This window comes from Stenella coeruleoalba (genome assembly GCF_951394435.1).
Source record: "Stenella coeruleoalba genome assembly, chromosome: 1".
NCBI lineage: Eukaryota > Metazoa > Chordata > Mammalia > Artiodactyla > Delphinidae > Stenella > Stenella coeruleoalba.
In genome coordinates, this window is record NC_137169.1 from 105,204,758 (window position 1) to 105,228,477 (window position 23,720).

Sequence of the window (23,720 nt, forward strand, 5' to 3'; positions counted from 1 at the left end):
GTCTGTGGGCTTCCCTGGTGGCACAGCGGTTGAGAGTCCGCCTGCCGATGCAGGGGACACGGGTTCATGCCCCGGTCTGGGAAGATCCCACATGCCTCGGAGCGGCTGGGCCCGTGAGCCATGGCCGCTGAGCCTGCGTGTCCGGAGCCTGTGCTCCGTAATGGGAGAGGCCACAACACTGAGAGGCCTGCGTACCGCAAAAAAAAAAAAAAAAAAAAAAAAAAAAAATAGACTGTCCGTCTGGGGATAGCTAGGGATCTCCGATAACTGATTTTATCAGTCAGGCTGGCTAAATGCACTTTCCCTGCATGAATGTTTCTTCTAAAGAGGTGACAAAGATAACAATGTAGTATCAAGTCTTTCAGGTAACAGAGGCATGCTTCTGGCCACTCTGCCACTCCAAACAGCCTAGAGTCACTAGCAACAGCTATAATGAACAGCCTACGGCTCCAGGGGAGTAAGAACTCAGCCATGCTCCTGCCTGCATGCTAGGCACTGGAGAAACATGCAAAGTCACTGTTCATGTTTCTGTTTTGTTCCCCACAGATGAAGAAAATGGCTGACGAAGAGGTAAACGAGCTACACAAATACAACCAATCACAAGATGGCAGTAATGAGGCAGGAGACTACAAAGAAACGTCCAGGCACACTCCTGTAACACCACCCGAAACAAAGAACACCTGATGTGCAATGAAGTCACACCCACGTCTTGCGTGTGTGTGATCGCCATCCCAGGGGTCGTACCTCTCTGAATAAGATGCAGTGGCAATGAACGTGAGGAGAAGAATGACAAGAGGACAAGCTTTGGATTCAGAGAGACTTAGGGACAAATCCTAGATCTACCACTTACCTATGTGACCTTCAGCAAGCAAGCTCTCTTTGCCTCAGCTTCCACATGTATAAAATAGTGATAGGAACTTCTAAATACTTTGTAGAATTATTGTGAGCACTAGATCAAATCATCCCAAGTATGTCAAGTGTCCGGCACATAGCAAATGACCGATAAGTGGTAGTTGTTATGTTAGCAAAACTCAGACTAAGAGCACAGGCCATAGAGACTCTGGGGTCCATTCAAATAATGACTAAACCATCAGCTATGTGTCAATTCCAGCCATATATAATTTTTTAAAATTTTCAAACCCTAAAAAATAAAGGCAGCAAATGAGTTTCCCCACCACGTGCATCTAGAGAGGCCACAGTGTTTTCTCAGAGCTGAAGACCCAGTCAGTGAGGGCAGGAAGGGTGACGAGGGAATGATTCCTCAGAGCGGCATCAATGCCCCACAGATCCCATCTCTGAGACTCAGAGGTTTGGAATGACAAGGCAAGACCAAGCAACCCTTCGGGTCCTTGCACTTGCAGGACTCACCTGTATACGGCAGCGCACAGTGGCAGGTATAACCACTTATATCATCAAAGCAGGTTCCTTGGTTCAGACACGGATTCGAAGCACATTCATCAATATTCACCAGACAGTTATAGCCTGTAGACAGAAAAGGGGAAAAACCAAAGACAGTGAAACTTCGTTAGCCTCCTCATTACCTCATTTACTAAGCAATCCTCTCAGTGGTAAACGTTAAACACCTCAGAAACTGCATTAACTTCTTCAGGCCACTGGAACACCTGTTCATTCATTTCAGTGTCAAGTCCCTGACACAGTCAGTAAAAAGTGCTTAATCCATCAAAAAATGAATGGAAGAACAGTATATTCTAATAGCTTGAAAGTCTAATGCACCTCCAAACGTAAGTAATTTCTCCATTATGGACCATGAAGTTCATTAGGGTGAAGACCTACTGCTATATCTAAATAGAAGCTCTTTCTATACAGAGTATCTGGTCAGGGCTTAAAAACAGCCCGTAAGATATCAAGGGATAAAATATTCGAATACTTAATCAAAGCCTGTGATTTATGCCCACTCTTTCAAATGCACAGTCTCTACCATCGATGTGGTAGGGCTTCCGGAAGTCACAAAGCTGTTTCCCCTGATCCAAGACACGAAATCTACTCCCACTATGAAAAAGAGAAAAGGAAGGAAGCATCCATGGGGACAGGACTGTACTAAATGCCACACGCCTTTGTCCCTTCAGTAGGGCCTGACACAGAGCCTTAAGACTGAGGAACTACAGCACTGTACAAAAGAAAATGATGGTCTAGGAGTACAGAGGTCTGGGTTCAAACTGTACTCTGCTACTCGACAGCCGTACAACTCTGGACTTTACGTTTTGATTTTTATTTTGTTGATCAGCGAGTCTCAATGAGACAAAGAAATAAACGTGTTCTTAAATCTATAAGTTTCTTTGCAGATGTAATATATCTGAATGTCAGAAAATTACTGACTAAAATGGGGTCTCAGAAAATTTTCAAGTAATCCAAGTGACACGGAAACATACTGACGTATTAGAGTAGCCTGGCACAATTCTGAGTGGTGAAATCAGTGACTACATGGATAGCGAAGTACAAATGTGAATGATTTACCCACAGGGTTCTCTCTCTTGAGTATCTAAGACAAAAGCAACGGGAGAAATACAACAGAGACAACTCAAAACGTGATTTTACACAATACCCACTATTATGCATTTTTCCAGAAGGCCATAGGTGACTAGGTATCATCTAAGAATATCTTAATGTGTAAGAGAATTTGTTGGAAAGGTTTTAAATACTGGATTCTTCCATGATATTATTGCTACAATTACAGTAAAACAAAATTTTCATTCTACTACCAATATCTCTTGCGAATTAACATAGAATCAAGCCTACACTGGAGCTTACAATTAGAACACCTGTCCAAAGTTGTGTAAGTGGAGTTCTAGTTGCTCACCTTAAATGGTACTGTTTCAATAACTCACCTCTCTGCTAGTCTGAAAATAGAATCCATGTATAAATCTATGTTTTTATTCCCCAACTGCCCTATAAATATTAAGTACTCAAATTATATTTGCTGTATGAGTGAGAAGGAAAAAAGGGAAAGGAAGAAGTGAGTCAAGCCATATGCACCAACAGAAAGGCAGAGAGAGAAGGGAGATAAAAATAGGCACTTTTGCTTTCACCTTTAAAGCCCTTCTTGCAAGTGCACCTGTATCCATTCACCAGATTGTCACAAGTTCCTCCGTTCTGGCATGGATTAGAAAGACATTCATTTCTGTCCACTTCACAGTTGATGCCAACCCAGCCTGCATCACAGAGGCACTTGTATCTGAAAGAAGACAGAGTTATTTACTGTTGGGGGATGAATGTACAATTGAGTCATAGTTGAAATACACCATTCTGAAAAACTGAAGGACCAAGGAACTCTTGGGTAAGCTAATCTCATTTCTGATCCTCTATGGACCTATACTTGGGTCACCATGTGAATCATGTGGGCCCATCTGGAGTATTCAGTAAACACACCTTCCTGGCCCACAAAGATGCTAGAGAAACTAAGTAAGTATAGTGAGTTTTCATATGTAAACAGTGGTTGGTACAACAAATCAGGACAATCTGAAAGACACGTTAACACAGATAAATCTGCAGTTTCTTTTCTTCTATATAAACTAAAAGTAACGCAAGCCTTAGGATCACTTGTTTCTGGTATAAAACAGACACCCAGGAAGTAGTGTAGTTATCAGAGACACTAAGCCACTCTGAAGAGCTCCTGGGATGTCTGACTTCTGAGACATGCTTTGCTCTGACCTGAATCCCTGCCCCCAGAAAGCACTGAGGGTACTGAGCAGGAAAAGGAACAAAAATGAAGGTATTTGAAATATATGCACATTGTTCACAATCTGAACATCATTAGCACTTAGAATGTGGTATCAGGAGATAACAGCCTCCTAGTCTGGAGATCCTTTAAAAAAAAGTAGGTGGGTTGGGATTCTTTGCAGGCTGCTATACTCTGAAACAGGAATACTGAGTTAATTCATCTTGGAAATAACTTGATTTCCTATTTACCTCTTAATACACTCTTCGTTCTTTCACCTGTCGTAAGCATGGCAAATGGTAATGCCCAGAGTCCTGTCCTCTGGCAAGCACAGCAAGAGTACACGACTATCTCATGGAACCTAACATCACACTTTGTGATTCTAGAAAATTACTTACCAACACATTACACAACTCTCAGGGGCTTGCAAACTGTGAACATTTCATCAGGGCCATGTCTAAAGTTAGCTGAGACTAGATCTACTTCAGTGGCACCCACTGGTACCATGATAGAACAGAGTTGGGCTTTTTTTTTAAGCAGGGGGGAAAATCAAATAGAACATCCCTCAGAACTCAATCTTGCAATGAGTACTAAAAGTGCAATTGCCAAAGACTCATAAAATTACCCTGGATTCCTCCCATGTGCTGACTACCCACATGAGGAAAGAGACATTCCTCCTTATTTTCCACCTACTCAGTCACAGAAGGTAGAGAAGAAGTGGCGATTTGGTAGACTATGCCGCAGACTACCGAAATCTTCAGCGAGGTCTCAGCTAAAGTCCTGACTGACTTCTACAGGGTATGGCCAATACTAAAACTCAACTGGCTTGACACAAGTCAATAAGAAACTATTAATACATGACAGCTACTCACCCACTGAGGCCCCCAGTACAGTTTCCGTGGACACAAGGATTGCTCAGGCACTCGTTCACCTGTGAGTAGCAGCTGGGATGATGGGGCCCCTCAGGGCATATACAGCGGAAACCGTTCACATCGTTGATACATGTCGCACCCTTGCGACAGGGATTGGAGGCACACTCATCAATGTCAATGTTACATCTCTGCCCTGTAGAGAAGGGAGACAGTTTTTGTCAAATACAAAATGCTTAGGGAATAGACACAGAACTATGAGATCTATTGTGTTGATACCTTCATCTTCATAGGCTATAAGATGCCTTGGGCACCGCATGTCAAGACTTAAGGAATAAGACATCCAACGGCCCTTAGTGCCATGCAAGGAAGGGGCAAAGGGCACTGTGCTTTGATAATAAAGTTAACAAAATGCTGGAACAGTGTTGTAGTGTTTTGACATGTATTTCTTCACTCCATCTTAGAGATGGGGAAACTTTACAAGGATTCAAAAAGAGAACATCAAATGTTACCAAAGCTGGCTGCTCTTCTTGTTGCTGTTTGGAGTACTCTCCAAGAAGCTTTCCTTATCACTGCTTTCAGCTGGTTTACTGCATTCATTTTTTTTCAGTTAGTCAATCTCTTACATTTCCATATATGGTAAATCTCAATTAACAGGAATGTTTCGTGAGTAGACTATTAATTTAATGATTAAACTGATTGAAAAGAAAAGCTATTTTACTTTCACTTTTAGAGTTGTATTAATCCATCTTCTGCCGCAGGAAGAAGAGTATTCTAAGCATAATTTTATTGTTCTCTGATCACTGAGAAAACCATCCAGGGTCTCTCAATCTAGACCAGTGGTTCTCAAACTTTAATGTGCAAAAAAGAGTTGCTAAAAGTACTTGTTTTAAAAGGAGATCCTTAGAGCCCCAAAACCACATTTTATTTTTATTTTTTTTTGCGGTATGCAGGCCTCTCACTGTTGTGGCCTCTCCCGTTGCGGAGCAACAGGCTCCGGATGCGCAGGCTCAGCGGCCATGGCTCACGGGCCCAGCCGCTCCGCGGCATGTGGGATCTTCCCGGACCGGGACACAAACCCGTGTCCCCTGCATCGGCAGGCGGACTCTCAACCACTGTGCCACCAGGGAAGCCCCAAAACCACATTTTAAATAATGTAGGTAAAACAGAAAGACAAATACCGTATGCTAACACATATATATGGAATTTAAGAAAAAAAAATGTCATGAAGCACCTAGGGGTAAGACGGGAATAAAGACACAGACCTACTAGAGAATGGACTTGAGGATATGGGGAGGGGGAAGGGTGAGCTGTGACAAAGCGAGAGAGAGGCATGGACATATATATACTACCAAATGTAAGGTAGAGAGCTAGTGGAAAGCAGCCACATAGCACAGGGAGATCAGCTCGGTGCTTTGTGACCGCCTAGAGGTATGGGATAGGGAGGGTGGGAGGGAGGGAGACGCAAGAGGGAAGAGATATGGGGATATATGTATATGTATAGCTGATTCACTTCGTTATAAAGCAGAAACTAACACACCATTGTAAAGCAATTATACCCCAATAAAGATGTTAAAAAAAATAAAGAATAAATAAATAATGTAAGTGATTCAAATACTACATTTTGAGAAACTCTGATGTAGACAATTATTAGTAGTTTACCATCAAATAATAATGTAAATGTTCAGAATATATGAAACTGAACTGAATATGTTCTTCCTCTAAAACATATCCAAGACTGCACTTTGAAAAGATGCCTGCTATAACCTTCACATTTATTTCTTTAAGTGGAATAATGTATGCCAGTTACGTAAGAGTTTTGCTTTGTTAAGTTTTGAATAAATGATTTAACTGTATATTCCAAAATGATATAAAATTTTAAAATAACCCATAATTCTGTAAATGAGTGGCAACAAGCAACTGCTAGGAAGGAATTTATAAATTTCTAAGAAGCCAATTTTCTGATTTAGATAAAAACAGGCATTTTCATTTAAGAAAGAGCAACCCTGCATTTAGAACAGGAAATTCCAAATGAAATAGATACACACCCCTTTAAAGTATGGGTATTAACATTTTTTCACCCTCCACTGCTCTCTAAACCATTATTGGTGGTTCTTGAGGTAAAAACCCATAATCTGGTAGTAGTTGCTATTTTCCTCTTAAGTGTTTTACTAATAACTTATTTTAAAATACTACTTTCTTAGCTTCAACCTCTGATTTTTTTTTTGGTGTTTGCCACTGGCACCAAGATAAGAGACAGAACTCTTCAACTGTAGCACTATCCTCAGCCTGCAATCCAGTGGAGAATGAGAGGAAAAAGCCTTTTCATTTTCTGTCCTTTTTTTGGGAAGAATCTTCTCAGAAGCCACTCCTCTCACATTTCCTTCATTTGCTTTTAAAAGCTCTTTGCAGAATCAATTTTCAAGTCATCTTTAGCTGAGAGGGTTGAGTGCCTCTTTGTGCAGTCTACTTGATGGACTGACAGCTGCTTCACTAGCAAGGTCCCACGCTTAAAGTAGCGTTAGAAACCCCAGCATCAGAAACACCCAGCACAAGGCTATGTGCCTTGTTGGGCTCAGTAACTACTGAATGAGAAATTAACCAATGTTTCTTATCTTGTAGGTAGGTGCCCAAAAAATTAGTATTTAATGAATGAAAGCACGGTATAGTCCAGACTCGAGAGCCTGGTGTTGGATGTCAGAAGTTCCATGTGTGATTCTGGTCATTCATTCAGCAACATTTTCTAAGTGTTCCCTCTGTGCTAGACACTGTTTTACAAAATGCTGGCTAAAAAGATAATTAGGGAGGTCCCTGCCTTCTGGGAACTCACAGTCCTAGCAGTGTGACTCACTAGCTAAGACCATGGACACATCAAGCTCTGTCTTTCAGTTGCCTTATTTGTTAAATGAGAATAATAAAACTTCCCTATCTGCTTTTTTTGTTTTGTTAATTTTTAAATTAAGACATAACTGACATATAACATTGTGTAAGTTTAAGGTATACAATGTGCTAGTTTGATATATTTTATATATTGCAGTATGATTACCACCACAGAGTTAGCTAACACCTCTATCACTTCACATAACTATCATTTCTTTTTGGGGTGAAAACAATTAATATCTACTCTCTTAGCAATTTTGAAGTTTATAATGCAGTACTGTTGACTATAATCACTATGCTATGCATTCTATCTCTATAACTTATTTATCTAGTTGCAAATTTGTACCCTTAAGCAGTATCTCCCCAATCCCCTACCCCCCAGTCCAGACCCCGGTAAACACCATTCTACTCTCTGGTTTTATGAGTTTGGCTTTTTTATATTCTGCACATAAGAGATATCATATAGTATTTGTCTTTCTCTGTCTGACTTATCTCACTTAACATAATGTCCTCAAATTCCATTCATGTCGCAAATGTCAGGATTTCCTTCTCTCTCACGGCTGAATGATATTGCATTGTATATACACAAGATATCTTCTTTATCCGTTCATCCACTGATTTACACTTAAGTTGTTTCGCTATCTTGGCTACTGTGAATAATGTTGCTATGAACACGAGTGTGCAGATACCGCTTCGAAATAAGTTCCTTCAGATATATACTCAAGTGTGGGATTCCTGGATCATAGGATAATTCAATTTTTAATTTTTTGATAACTGCCATATTGTTTTTCCATAATAACTGTACCATTTTACATTTCCATCAACAGTGTATAAGAATTCCCTTTTTTCCACATCCTTGCCAACACTTGTTCTCTCTTATCTTTTTGAGAACAGCCATTCTTTCAGGTGTGACGTGATTATCTCACTATGGTTTTTTCATTTCCCTGATGATTAGTGATGTTGAGCATCTCTTCATGTACCTGTTGGCCATCTGTATGTCTTCTTTGGAAACAGAAGGTCCTTTCCCCTTTCTTCCCCCTGATTCTAAACATTTGTTTTCCTTCATCATTTATACATTTTTTGAATGTTTCTGATGAATGCAGTCTGGGTTCCGGATCACACTCTAAATCTTTTTAAAGGCATGATCTCATTTTCTACCACCTTTGCCACACTCAGTGCTCCTCACTCCCCTTGTGCTTAGCAGCGTGCCTGTTCAGGATATGCCATTATTCGCTTGACTACGGGCTGGAGAACCAAAAGCAACTGCATGTTCAACATTTATAAATTTATAAACATTTACACACCTTACTCCTGATTAGAAAATACTGTAAGAGATTTAGAGAGAGACAAGACTGTAAACCTCGTATCTACTTTTTAAATTGTATTTTGGTGATTTTATATAGTTGTATAATGACATTGTAATGAGGATTAGCTCTATTGGTAGCTACTCATGATTAGCCTTTCAAATGCTATTTGAAAAACACTAGGGTTTGGTAGATTGTAAAGCTTTCAGAACCTCACCTGTTTCAGATGATACTGGATTTCAAAATACAAATCATGATTTACAAGTTAAAAATACAATCAGTCTGTGGCTAAATCATGTAACTCTGAGAATTAGAGTGAACATTGCCAATGTCCTCTATCTGGAAATTACTGGGTATTTTCCAATAGTATTTTCCAAAACTGGGTATAGCTACCCCTGACTAATGTGTTTTCATTTTTAATTGAGGTATAATTGACAGAGAACATTATATTAGTTTCAGGTGTACAACATAATGATTGGATATTTGCATATATTGAAAAATGATCATCACAATTAGTCTAGTTAACATCTGTCACCATACATAGTTACAGAATTCTTTTTCTTGTTATTTGCCCAATTTTTAATTGGATTATTTGCTTCTTTACTATTGAGTTGTATGAGTTCTTTGTACATTTTGGATATTAACCCCTTATCAGATATATTGTTTGCATATATTTTCTCCCACTCTGTAAGTTGCCTGTTCAACTTATTGTTTCCTTTGCTGTGCAGAAGCTCATTAGCTTAATGTAGTCCCACTTGTTTATTTTAGTTTTTGTTACCTGTGCTTTTGGTTTCATATCCAACCTATGTACTTTCATGGACTGTTATAAGAAATCAGCAAAATAATGGACATCAAGGTGAAACTGAAAAGTAGTTTATAAAACTGGGAAGTATTCTATAGAAGTACCACATGATTTCTTACTTTTCCTATTGAATCATTTAGTATAAAGAGGTCTGCAGAGAACAGAGAATTTAGTCTTAGAAAAAAAAACCTCCCTTAAATCTGCTCAAGCTGTTATTAAAATTGTAATTAAAAAATAGTAGTATTAAAATAAAACAAAGGCAAGACTAAAACACCTCATATTTACAAGTCATGAGTATATATCACAGTTGTCTCTGATATTTTCAGCAACTGACTTAAAAAAACAAATAGGAAAAACAGCTGTAGAAAACTGTTCCAAGAACAGGGTACCACCCAGTAACCAAAACATTCCATTTCTTGGTTATGCAGTTTCATGCTACACCTTAAGTTTATTTTAGAATATTTTTAGCCTATGTCCTCCCTCTTTGACCTTCCTGATTTGCTAAATGTTAAAAAGAGAGAACATATGATTCACTGACATTTCCAAAAAATTTAAGATGAGTCTGAGGCTTACATATGTAAAAAGAAACCACAGCAGGGACCTACTTAGGCTGTCCAGTGAAGTGGGAATGAGTATGGACTCTAGAGTAGGACCCCCTGGGGTGGAATGCTGGCCGCAGTGCACTAGTACTGTTACTTAAGCTCTCTTGAGCTCTGGGTTTCTCATCAATACTGCAGAAATAATAATAGCAGTGACAATTCAATGAGGTTAGGCACTTAATTTAATGCCTAGCTCAAAATAAGGCCTTGAAAAATGCATATGTCATTCTACCTAGCAGGAATTTTTGTGTATTCAGTTGGCTGTCACTTAATGTTGGAGTAACACGTTTCAGAACACAGAAGTACGTCTGGCTATACCAGCAGTGCTGGGCACTAGATATAAGAGGTTTCATCACACCTGTCTTCTGAGTTATCTTCCACTGAGCAGATATTACGGTGACCCATGTGGGCCATAAGCATTCCTCTCTCATGTCCACAATCACACCACGCAGTGCAAAGGCTTGTGAAGTACAGAGAGGGGTACGTTTCTGGCAAGCAAGAGGTATCTCTTCACTTGGCTCTGATGGCCTTTTGACATCACAGTTTAAAGAACTCCATGGGAAGTTTCTCACATTGGTTGCAAATGAACACATGGTATTTATTAAATGGTAACATCATTATGTAAGTGCCTGCTTCTATGTGGCACTGTCTAGAGAGAATGCGACAGGCACATTATATGCTCTCTGACGGTGCCATTAACAAACGGATGTGTCAGTAAAAGCCTTCAGTAGAGGCTCAGTAACCTCTAGCACGTTTTCATCAGGAGGGTAATCTTATTAGCAACGAAAGAGGTCAAAGAGAAGATGCATGTGAGTTTGTGTGTGTGCACACATGGTGTGTGTATAAATGTTCTAGCTGCTTACAATTTAGGAAGAATTATAACCAATTTTATCTTAGTCACTTACCTTCTTCCTCCTAGAGAGAAAAAAAACCTCTCTGTGCTAGCCAAAAATAGTTTGATCCTCCCAAGTTTTGGCCTTACCCAACAATCCCCCATAAGAGGAAGTAGTCAGAAGAAAGCATTTAGTGTTTTCATAGAATTTTACCTTGGCCATGCCTTTACAGAAGGTATTCACTACTAAGTGCAGAAAAATAAGGGTGGCTTTGAAAGCTATATAATTCAAGTCTGAAAAGAAATTCTTTTCAGGTAGTTATAAACACATGGCCTAAAAACCCGAACTAATGAAAAGTTTCATGTTACAGTTTAGGGAAGCCCTGTAAGTAGAAAACTGGGCCAGAGAAGCACAGAATCAAACTTCTAACTTTCCAAGAGACAAAGAAATAGGAAATATTTGAAAAGTACTTTTTCTTTAGATGCCCTTTTCCCAAAGTGATGGGGCTGAAGGAGGAGGCACCCAACAAAAAGGAGCGTTACCTGTGAATCCTGGCGAGCAGACGCAGCTGTAACGATTAACGCCATCCATACACACCCCATGGACACAAGGGCTACTTGCACAGTCATCAAAATTGATCTCACAGTTAACACCTGCAGAGATGAAAGCAAAGAGAAACCACGCAATATCAGCACAGAAAATACCAATGATCTCTGCTTGTGGTGCTAGGTGTTAAGGAATCTAAAGAGTACCCAGCCAACCCTGGATGCAGGAAAGGAGCAGTTCTCAAAGTGCAGTCCTCCAGGCCCCATCGGGGCATCACGAGGTCAAAATGATTATATTAACCATACTAAGCCACTATTCGTTGTTTTCATTGTGTTGGAATTTGCACTAATGATGCAAAAGCAATGGGGGCAGGACTGCCGGCATCTTAACAGGAATCAAGGCAGTGGCACCAAATTGTACTAGGGGTCTTTTTATTCTTCACCTCCATGTACTCGGTTAACACAAAACAAAAAGATAGCTTCACTTAAGAATGACTTTGGTCAAGCTGTCAAAATTCTTAACTTTATAATTTGATTATACCTTGACCCTTGAGTATACCGCTACTGTTCTGTGTGATGAAATGGAAAATACACATAAAGCAATTCTGTGGCATGCCAACCTTCAGAGCCGTCTCCAGGAAAAGCAGTTGTGTGATTGTTTGAGGACTGAACTGAAACAGTTGCTTTGTTCAAAGAATCCCATTTTAATTGAAAGAACAACTGACGGACAAACCAGGGCTATTCAGACTTAAGTATGTAGCAAACATTAAGTGAGAGAAATAAACCTGCCATTTCAAGGAAAACAACTGTGACAGTACTGTGCTCCAAAGATAAAATTTAAGCTTTCACATGAAAATTAGAATTTTGGAACTTGTATCTACTACTACAAGCTTGATACTGACTGTCCCTATGATGGGCTAAAGTTCAGGATAAAGAGTCTGGTAACTTCGTTCTGGGGTATGCCGCCTTCCTCCTGGTCTGTTCCTCAGATGAATGGTAGAGTTTGGCTCTATTTAGGAAGGTTTAATTGTAGATATGGGTAACTAAATGGTAGAGATACACCAATCATTATTGTTACCATTATTCTCTAAAACTACTCATGACATTTCATTATTTATTTAACATGAATTTAGTGATGTGGTTGGGTATCATAGTAGAAGAATATCTTGGTAGTTTAAAAAGTCTAAAAATAAAGCCTGATAGTTAGGATGTAAACTAATAAACGAAACTTCCACAACAAAATGCCATAGTTTTTATTCACTCACACTTTATATTAATATTTATTGATAATAATTACTATATTAACCATCTGTTGAGCCATTATCATGAGCCAAGTACTCTGCCTCCTACATTCCATAACTTTATTCTCCTCACTCCACTGGCAAATCAAGCTGTGTTACACCCATTTTATCATGAACTTGCGCAATTGCGTCAGCACAGTTAGGACGTGAACCCAGCTCTCTGGATTCCATACACTTCACCATACCATACTGGTCATTCTGTGATTGATGAGGCTATACTGCCCTACTGGCCACAGATGAGGCAAGGCTTCAATATTCTTTGATTACAAATGGATACCTTTAGGAGATGTGTCTAGCCCTTGTTTGACAACCCCCGTTTACTCGCAATGGACCAAGGCAGGCCCCAAACAGCCATGGAGGTCCAATGTGACTCTGCCCCCAAACCCATGTTTCATTCTAGCAGGAAGAGACACCCAGTTCAAGCCGGGCCAATGAGATTATCTCACTGAGACATTGGAACATGAACTGTGTGACCTATGGTCTGCATGTGGCCCTTACTTCCTGCTCATCCCCCCAAAGCCACATTGTTCAATTCTCACTTGGCATCTGTAAGATACTTCTGTGTGCTTTCACAAAATTCTTTCTGCTTGTCTGTTTTGTAGTTGTTGTTTGCTTGTTTGTTGATGATTCTTTTAGCTAGTCAAGGTGGTTTCTGTGACTTGAAACCCAAAAAAACTCACTGAAGATCACAGGTATCAAAAGTATCAAAAGTGATTCTGGGTAGTGCATTGCACTTTAAGTACTTACTGAGTGAGAAACCACAATTATAACCAGCAAGTTGTAAAGCATCCCTCTATCCACACACGCATCCAAACTCCAACCTACCAACTCAGACTATATTATGAATGGGTTGTGGATTCTTATTCTAGAACTCGAGAGTCTATTCATAATGATGGATTGAATGAATCCTTTCACCCAGGCTCCTGGTACATGCCAGGTCTTTCTCCACCCATTACAGGCCAAGATCTCTTTATGTTGCCTGCATCTCTTTGCTTTAATACTCCAAACAGCCACAGGAATGGATCTGGCCGTTTTCTGAGAGAACCAGGGCCTTCCCTCTCTATGCTGCCTGCACACCACTGTTATTCACTGCTTGCCTTTCTCACTGACAGCTACTTTCACCTTGACTTCTCTCTCCTCCCCAGGGAACACACCTGACCCAACCTGGCATTATTATATAATCCCAGAGAAAACAAAGTGCTTGCCAGCCCACCACTCACCCAGGTGTCCAGTACATTTGTTGTAACGGGAACAACAGCAAAGCCTAAAACAGCCCCACCATTCTAAAGGCATCCATTCAATCGCTTGTAAATCTCTCAAATTTCTTTCCGTACTGCAATTTCTCATGTCGGGGGACCAGCCCGGAAGCAAATTGCTTTTGGAAGGTTTCACAAAGATCTATTCAGCTCTTTTACTGAGTTATCTAAACGTGGGGAGGGGGAAGGCATTTTCAACTGGGAAGGCATGGGATGTTTCTCGTATGCTTGAGCAACTCAAAAAGGACTTTGTTTTCAAACTTGGCATGTACGGGTTCCTGGATGAAGACCAGGCCTTTGACAAGTTTGAAGAAATGGATTTGGAAATAACAAGATGAAATGAGGGCAGCTAACCTCCTCCCCCACCTCTGCCCCCTACATAGGCCATTTTCCTTAAATGGAAAATGAGTTCTCAATAAATCACTCCTCGTATTGGCAGGTTCCCTTCTAACAAAGGCACACACTAGTTAATCTTCCACTAATACATTTTCCTTTGATCGGAGACACAGAACTTCTCTGTCCATTAACCACAGTTGTGACCATAATTATTCCTCGAATAAATAAAACAGGATCTACTGAAACCTGTGAAATGCTGCTGCCTGAGAAAACAATTCAACATTTCCCCAGCAAGGAGCAGCATGCCCTCACGACTAACGAGGAGTCATTCAACTGGACTCAGGAAACAGCAAGGAACTTGGGATGGGAAATGGCAGCTCTGCATTCTAACTGACAATGGAACGTGTTGCAAAGTCTCTCCTCTCCTTTAGATTCCCCGCCCCCCAGATGGCCAAGGCCCACCAGAGAAAAATACCAGGAGAAAAGTGTCACATTAAAAATACTGGACTCTGGGCTTCCCTGGTGGCGCAGTGGTTGAGAGTCCGCCTGCCGATGCAGGGGACGCGGGTTTGTGCCCCGGCCCGGGAAGATCCCACATGCCACAAAGTGGCTGGGCCCGTGAGCCCTGTCCTCTGGGCCTGCGCGTCTGGAGCCTGTGCTCCGCAACGGGAGAGGCCGCAGCAGTGAGAGGCCTGCGTACTGCAAAAAAAAAAAAAAAAAAAAATACTGGACTCTGAAACAGAGGAAAAACTATTGGAAGAACTGGAGGCAGGGAGGGAGGACCAACTTCATTAATCTGATTGAGGTGGAGGTTAAAGAAACAAAGATGATCAAATCAAGCCACAAAGGCAAGATGGCTTTCAATTTTAAATAATAATTTCAATTTTTTGAAGTGGTGTGCCTCCTTTTAATGAAAAACACACACATAAAGCCATCAGCTTTGCAAAGCTATTGTCTCTCATTCCTCTACTGGCGAGAGCCATCTGCCTCTGAGACACTTCTGGCCATGGCTCTGGCTGAGCTTCTCAGAATCAAGACTGTTTTTTAGGTATCTACGCATATGCCAAGAACGCCTGAGACATCTGCATAAATTGTTTCTGAAAAACAGTGAAAACTCCGAAGGAAATACGGCGTGGGCTTACCTGATGTGCCTGGCTGGCAGTTGCACTGGTAACCATTTACCAGGTCGATGCAGCGACCCTCATTCAAGCAAGGGCTGCTGTAACATTCATCTATCTGGTCGCTGCAGATGGCGCCCATGTACCCTGGATTGCAGACGCAGGTGTAGGAATCAATCCCATCCTGACACTGGCCATGGTGGCAAGGATCGGGGTCACAGTTGTCAATGTTCTCCTCACACAACACACCAGTGAATCCTTGGAAGAAATTGTACCAAAGATGCTTAAAAACCAAGGCAGACATTGCATACCTGAACATAAATGTAGCCGGCATCCACTTATCCTACACATCCCAAGTCTTAAACAATTCATACTGCAGGCAATGAGCAGTTGGAACTGACTATTTGCATTGATTTATAAGGCAAGCCTAGAGAGTTTTGCTTAAAATAAAGTTTTTCAAGTCAAATTTGTAGAATTCAAATAGCTTTTTCTAAATAATAATTTCATTGCAGAGACGCTTTAACTGCATCTTCATTTAATATTGGACTTCAGTGGGGAATAGCTCTCAATATTTTTCCTTAATATATTTACCTCTATATTCCTTTCCTCCCAAACCCAACTGCATATACAGGTACTATATTAATGGTTTCATGTACCTTATCTTCCCAATTCTGACCTGAGAGGACAGAGAACTTTTCTCTGTTCCTCTCAACCTCCCAGGGATCTATGCATATACAGTAAGCTTTTAATAAATACTTGTTAAATAAAATGAATGAACAAGTTATGACAGTTAAAAGAAAAGGGACAAATAAAAGTTCCTTTATTCAACATTAAATCCTTTTAAAAGACTCTAGGAGGGCTCTCCTCCCGTTTAAACATGAGTTCAAGCTTTGTAAATTCTCTCCAGTGAAGGTTATTCTCCACAAGCATAATCTGGCCAGAGGAAGACAAAACCTGAAACCTCTCCAACCAGAAACAAACGTTTGTGAAAAGAGAAGAAAATTAAGTGGACCATCTGACAGGGCCCTCTCTAAGTAGGCCTAACAAGTGGTAATGTTCCAATACTACTGAAATAGTAATTCTCTGTGTTTATTGTTATGACTTAGTTTGCTTTTCTGTGATCACAAAAAAAATCATGCACATGATGCTTAAAATCCTTTAAGACTCCATCTTCTAAAAGAAGAAAAAATATCTTGAATTATATTCATAACTCCTTTCTTAAACAGTCAGATGAAAAAAGAAACTGGGAATTCATGTTTGCTACTAATTTCTAGTCCTTTTCTACACAATGATGGTCTGTGCAGAAGCAAATGTGTAATAAGGGACATTTGGCTTATTCAAATCTACTCCCAAATTAGAAATGTCGCCACAGATCAGAAATGTAGAATATTTGTAAACATTCTTTTTGACCCTAGTAGCAGAAGTCAGGAAAGAGGACCCAAACTTTCCCAGACAGGGCTCCCTCCCCCGTTCAAATACACATCCAACTCTCAAAGCATCAGTCATCTTTTATGCAGAAAACCTCTGCACTTGCACACCACTGCCCCCAGATTTCTGGGCCTTTGTTCGATCACTTGCCTCAAGAAACACAGAGACAGGTCTCCTGCTGAGAAGCCCCAGTGAAAAATAGCTTTCACCTGGAACTCTTCCCTTTTCCAAAGGAGTAGGTCAAGCCAGCTGGAAACTCACCGTTGCCAAAATCTGCCCAAGAAAGACAGGGGCACCAAATGGAAATGTCCAGGCCAGGCCACGACTGTGGTGAAGGAGGCAGGTGTTGTAGAGGAAACAGTCAGAGAGCAGCAAGAAAGAGGCTTGGAAGAAGCTCTTTCTAAACCCAGAGCAGCCCATGTTAGTGGACTGGCCTGGCAGGGCAGCTAGAAGAGGACGGTCTCCTGTTTTGTTCAGGCAGACCTACCAGGGGAATAAGAAGTGAAAAATTCTTACCTGTGGCGCACTGGCATTCATAACCATTTGGGTGATCTATACACTTTGCCCCATTCAGACATGGAGTACTGGAACAGTCGTCAATATCGATCTGGCAAACTGGCCCAGTGAAACCTGAAAAGGGTACAGCGATGACACAAGTCAAAGGGTTATCCTATGCCTTCCTTACTATGAGAATGATGCCCAAAGAGAACTGGGTTGTTATTGGCAGGGTTTATACCCATGGGTCAGCAAATGTAGAATTATTCTACCCAACAGGTAACTAGGATAACTGGGTTAGGCTCAGGGCATCAGAGGTACCTGTGTGTCTCTCTACCTTTTTCTTCCCAGCACAGAGTTCACTTCTAGTTAAAGTAGGGACTGAATGGTTATAGGCAGAGCCCCCTAACAAGTGAATGTAGCTTCAGAAGAACTGGGACCTCCTCTCTAAAGAAACAAGAGAGGCTATAGACTCTGGCAGAAAATTTAGCACGTCTTCAACAACAGCTTTGGGGAGCCAAAGGAGAGACACAGCATTCTCTGCAAAGAATCGCCTTGTGCTGTTTCTGTACCCATGGGTGAAATGTCTAAAAATAATCATCTCACAGAAAGGTTTCAAGAATATGACCCACAGGAAAAAATAAAATCCTGAATAACCTAGAACTAAGGCTTCCGTGAGGTATGAACTTTCCCAAATGTACACACAGACAGAGAGGTCATGGGTCATTCAGAATAGACTTGGACTTCTGGCCACAAAGGATTTGGAAGACACACTGGCTGAAACAAATCCCCCATTTCTGTACACACACACTCCTATCCTGAAGCACTCACTTTAATGACTTCCTCATGTACAGCCCACACACGTTCTCTCCCTCCTCCCGTCCCTGTGGTCAGCCAGCTTTATGCTTTCAAAGAAAACGGGGGCAGGTGGTGGGCATTTACCAGGCGGACACAGACACTGGAAGCGATTGACTTTATCCACACACTGTCCATTGTTCACGCAAGGGTTGCTCTGACATTCATTTATCTCCAATTCACAATGCACACCTTTGAAACCTGGACAAAATGGACCACACAAGTGGCTTAGAAAAAGACAAAGGCGTGTTCTAGCCAAGAAAGCACAAAGTTGCAAAGATGACTATATCCTCTATGAGTATGAACATTTCTGCAGAGGGAAAAGAGGACTCTGCTATGATTGGAAACAGTCACTGTAAGCAACAGCCAGACAGGGGAATATTCTGGGATATCCATGCCTCTGTGGAGAGGGGGAAGAGGTCACCTCCAAAGACCTTGCTAAGACCTAGCATGCCAACAAAGACCGAACCACATTCTCTGATCAGTCCAGGCTTTGCTTTCAGGACAGTGCCAGGCCCACAGGGTCCCCAGTCCAAGTTCCTAAAGACCAGCTGAGTCAGAGACGCTGTTGCTCTCAGGGTGCAAGTAAAGGTCAGGAAGGCCTGCCAAGGCTAGAGAGGCCAGCACCCTCAATCAGGCAAAGCAGCCACTGACAGCCGTCATTTTTAAGCTGGGTTTAGCGGTGCTGTCTGAGGATTCAAGCAATGGTCTCTGCAGAAGAGTTCCAGAGTATAACAAAGCATGTGTATCTCACTATGAGGTAAATGGCAAAAGCCTATACAATTATGGGTAAAATTATTTTCTATAAATGGAATGGTATGCTATTTGTAACATATCAGGGGGTAAGGAAAGCTTGCTATTTAAAGAATTTTTATGATAAATCCTTTATTAAATCAAAGTATACTTGCATTTTAAAAATCTTCTGAATTTTTCTCTCACATGTATCTGGGTTTTGACATAATGGGATTGCTTTTCATAGCTCTAAGAATTCTAAGATGGCCTTACTCCTTAAGGGTCCCCTTGGCGGGGGATTAAATGGTAACAGAGCTTATGGAATTGCCACGCTATACTGACTGCTCTGCCTAAGAGAAGCACAGGGCAGTGCCTCCTGTCTAGATCCCACACACTGATGGCCCATGTACCTGGCATGCACAGACATGTGAAGCCTCCAATCTTATCCAGACAGGTGGCATCATTCTTGCAGGGGTCTGAATGGCACTCGTTGATGTCCATCTCGCAACGAGGCCCTGCATAGCCCTTCAGACACTCACAGTGGAAGGCACCATCTGTGTTCACACATTTTCCCGCATGCTCACAAGGATTGCTATTGGCTGGAAGACACAAGCACCAATCACCAGGATCAGAGCACTTGATGGGGCTTCCACAAACGTGGACTACAGAAGTGGGTCAGATTATTAGCATTAGGGCCAGGTCTTTAATAATCGGGTTCTCAATTTCCTATTTTCTTCTAATCAATCAATCAATAAGCAAGTAAGTAAATAAATAAACAAGATGAAGGAAGGAAGGAGGGAGGGAGGGAGGGAGGGAAGGAAGGGAGGAAGGGAGGAAATAAGGAAAGAAAGACAAATCAGGACAACCTCAACTCTTGTGAGTCTCTACTGTTCTTATGCCCAAACTGTCACTAAGGTAGGGCTTTATGTTAAGAGTCAAGTACAAACCTTCTATATATTTCAGTTCCCAGAATAGAATATATGGTTACACTGAAAGGTTAGCTGTGAACAGTGGGCATGTAACAGGTGAGATCCGAGGTTTGGGTGAAACATGCTCGTAGAGTAAAATGCGCTTCAGCTTAAATGCTTGCTGAGCTCGACAGACACCATGAGGAATCGGAAAGGTTCTGTGTACTCACCCATGGCACACTCATCCACATCTTCTGTACAGTCACCCCCTTTGTAGCCTTGTGGACAGGTGCAAATATACTGCCCGTTCAGAGGGTTGGTGTCACACAGTGCCCCCTTGTGGCAGGGGTTGCTGATGCATGCATCGTCCAGATGACATAAGAGACCTATCACAGGGTGGGGTAAGGAGAAGACAGAGAAAATGTCCCTTACTTGGGGAACAGTTTTCTCTTTCACGGAGGAGGGAAAACCTTATGACTGGCACATCAAAATCCAACATGAAGATTTAGAGGCAATTTCCTGACCCAATCTTAGGGACATGCTGCAGGCAGCAGCAAAGCAAGGAGCTTCTGCAGACAACCCTGATAGCCTGACCCTGAGCCCTTAGCTGGACCCCTCCCCAAGGGTAGATAAAGTGAGGCCATAAAGTGAGATGGTTAGATGATGGAGACAGGAAAAGGGAGATATACTTCCCATTGTGCTGTCATGTTTAGTTAACAAATAAAAATAGAGGACTCCCAGTTCAATTTGAATTTCAGAGAAACAACAAATAATTATTTACTATATGTCCCAAACAATACATACATCCTATATTTTATTAGGCAACCTACTTTCTTTCCCAAGATCATGCTACCTGATCATCTTGGGGCCACCTGCATTTCACGAGCCTCAGAAGAAAAAACCAGCTGAACGTCATCAGCCTATACTCGGGCAGCTTTTTAATAGTGTCAACATTCCTGGCTCAAGTGCCCTCAGGACTCTGAAGATATTACTAGGCCCCATGTTCTGCAGAGTTCACATGGGAACTGGATTTTCCAGTCTGAAATTAGCTTAAGAAGAGGTGACTAAGGCTTCTTCTACAAAGCTGGAGGTGGGGCTTTCGGAAAGGCATAGATATAAGAACATTTCAAAACTGCTAGGCACCAAGTTCTCTCACTAAGCAATCTCCTTCCATCACATTCCTCCCTTCACTGCTCTATTCCTAGAACCAGAAGCTGTTAAACTGAAAGGCTAGAGCAAGGTTAACTTTGCAGTCTGTAAAAACCTTCCCTTAGAGGACAATATGGAGAGCTGGAATGCACTTGTTTCCCTCTTGCCAGCTTTTTCTGAGTAAATGGATTATTTCTTCTTAAAATTAACTGCCTACATCCATTTGTGAGTAATTTTGTCTTAATTTCTGAGAAATTCATCTTAATTTCGGAGTTGCCTTTCAGCTTAAAATCTTAAGGAGGGCTATAGATGTTCCCAAGGCAATAGTTGCTAACTTTCATTTTGGAGGGATGAAAAACTGAGGTACACAGAGTTGAGAGCCAAAAGTCCTAAGGAAGAAAACTAATTTCACAGCACTTGGGCTAATTACATTTCCAGAAGAACAGCTTTGAGAGGCATGTTCCTACAGATGGAAATTAAAAGGACATACCCCAAAAGGGAAGAAAGAGAAGGAGGCAGAAATCCCGACGGCTCACCAGCCCTTTCCCTCATTTCCAGCTCTGTTCTTCCGCTGGCCTTACCTGCCTTTCCTTCTGGGCACATGCAAGAGAAGGAGGCCACACGATCAATGCAGGTGGAGCCTGGAGTGCAGGAGGCGAAGGCGCAGTCATCAATGTTCTCACTGCAGTCATCTCCACTCCAGCCATTAACACACACACAGCCATAGCCCCCATTGCGGTTGGTACAGGTGCCCCCGTTCTGACAGGCATTGGGTTGCAGCAGGCACTCATCCACATCCTCTGTGCAGAACTGTCCTTTGGGGGGGAAAGCGCCTTTGATTAGGGTTCTTAAGTCTCAGAGGATTAGTACCATACCAGCCCTGACACACTCTTCACCCTCATGTGACCTGCCTGAAATTGAGGCAAAATTAACTCACAGCAGACCAGGTCCTCACATGAATTTTAAGGCCACCTTGAGACATCCATATAGTTATTCCAGGCAAATAATTTACAGAATGCAAGTTGCCATCTCTAGAAACTCTGACACCATGAAATCTAGCCAACCTATCAAAGAGAAAATTGAGTCTTCTAAGATCCTTAAATCTGATTTGGTTAAATCCCTGGGACAATGAATACATAAGTGAGAAGAGCAAGGAGAGAAGAGTCTAAGAGATGAGTAAGGACAAGAATAATGAGAAGCAACCTAAAAATCAAAGCTTTAGGGCTACTGTTCTATATCTTGACCGTATCAATGTCAACATCCTGTTTATGCTGCTGGATAGTAGTTCTGCAGGGCGATGTTACCATTGGGGAAGACTTGGTTAAGGGTAAACAGTATCTCTCTGTTAATTCTTATAACTTTGTGTGAAACTATAATTATCTCAAAATAAAAGGTTTAATTAAAAATAACGGTAGGGCTTCCCTGGTGGCGCAGTGGTTGGGAGTCCACCTGCCGATGCAGGGGACACGGGTTCGTGCCCCGGTCCGGGAGGATCCCACATGCCGCAGAGCGGCTGGGCCCGTGAGCCATGGCCGCTGAGCCTGCGCGTCCGGAGCCTGTGCTCCGCAACGGGAGAGGCCACAACAGTGAGAGGCCTGCGTACCGCAAAAACAAAAAAAAAAGAAAGAAAGAAATAATAATTAAAAAATAATAATGATAATGGTAAGGGCAAGCAAGGGTAGAGAGAAGAAATTAAGGAACTAAGGACAATAAGAGCCATGGTAAAATATGAATGTGAAAGGCAAACCCAAGATGATGAGACTGGAGCAAATACTGGATTAGTGGAATAAGATGTGGGAAGCCGACCTAATGTAGTAGAAGATGGAAAAGGATCAGTTTGTTCTGCCTAAAAAAGCAAACTGAAGGATGATAATAAGACCACTTCTGCATGGACTGCAGGTCACTATGAGAGCAAGGATGGGGGACTATGGCAAAGGCTCTTAGGCCCAGTGACAATCGACTTATAAGCAAGGAAGTTGTGATTAGCAAGCATTTAGTGCCAGGCCACCTGAGTTGTAAAACAAACTGATGAATCTTTCTTATCAGAGGTCTTTTAATACCAGTTTAGGGAGCTACCAAAGGGAATGAATATTCAGGTCATATGAATTCTCTAAAACAGAACATGACAAGTGGCTAAAACCCAAAAAACCTCAAGGTGTCCTTAATTCTTTCTCTGTCAAAAACTCACTGGATAACTCAAAAAGGCACTCTGATGAAGAGGCCTCTTAATGACAAAGCACAGGACTTTTATACTCAGAAAATGCCAAGGCTATACCTAGTCCCCAGATAACAATTCAACTTGGCTCAAGTACTTCCAGAGTCTGCAAAGTGCCCAAATGTGTAGCCATCACTGCTAACAGAAGCTAGCTGTGTCTGATCCAACCTAACTGACAACCTATTCTTTACTCCTATCTAACCTATACATCCATTATTACAGAACCAACATCATTCTATTGCACTTCTTTGATCGCACAGCAATCTCCCATCACTTGGCTGCAAGCAACCTCAGTTCAGGGATATTTTTTGTATTCCCAGCTAAGAACCCTCTACCTAAGATGGCAGAATGGGTGTGTGGGCATCTCTGGAACTCTGCGCTCAGGACCCTCTTCTGTGCTGCTCTCCTCACCCCACTTC

At 41.7% G+C, this 23,720-nt stretch overlaps 1 protein-coding gene across 1 annotated transcript in view; it reads right to left on the reverse strand.

Annotated features, from left to right (window-relative positions):
* NOTCH2 (notch receptor 2) overlaps positions 1 to 23,720 on the reverse strand; it is a 177,485-nt gene that overhangs the window by 39,586 nt on the left and 114,179 nt on the right. Inside the window, exons 6-15 of the mRNA XM_079932106.1 lie at positions 21,668 to 21,901; positions 20,168 to 20,323; positions 19,440 to 19,628; positions 18,385 to 18,498; positions 17,464 to 17,577; positions 15,544 to 15,777; positions 11,506 to 11,616; positions 4,549 to 4,741; positions 3,048 to 3,193; positions 1,369 to 1,482 (exon numbers count right to left, since the gene is read on the reverse strand). Of these exons, the coding sequence (XP_079788232.1) occupies positions 1,369 to 1,482; positions 3,048 to 3,193; positions 4,549 to 4,741; positions 11,506 to 11,616; positions 15,544 to 15,777; positions 17,464 to 17,577; positions 18,385 to 18,498; positions 19,440 to 19,628; positions 20,168 to 20,323; positions 21,668 to 21,901 (1,605 nt within the window). The remainder of the gene's footprint in view (positions 1 to 1,368; positions 1,483 to 3,047; positions 3,194 to 4,548; positions 4,742 to 11,505; positions 11,617 to 15,543; positions 15,778 to 17,463; positions 17,578 to 18,384; positions 18,499 to 19,439; positions 19,629 to 20,167; positions 20,324 to 21,667; positions 21,902 to 23,720) is intronic.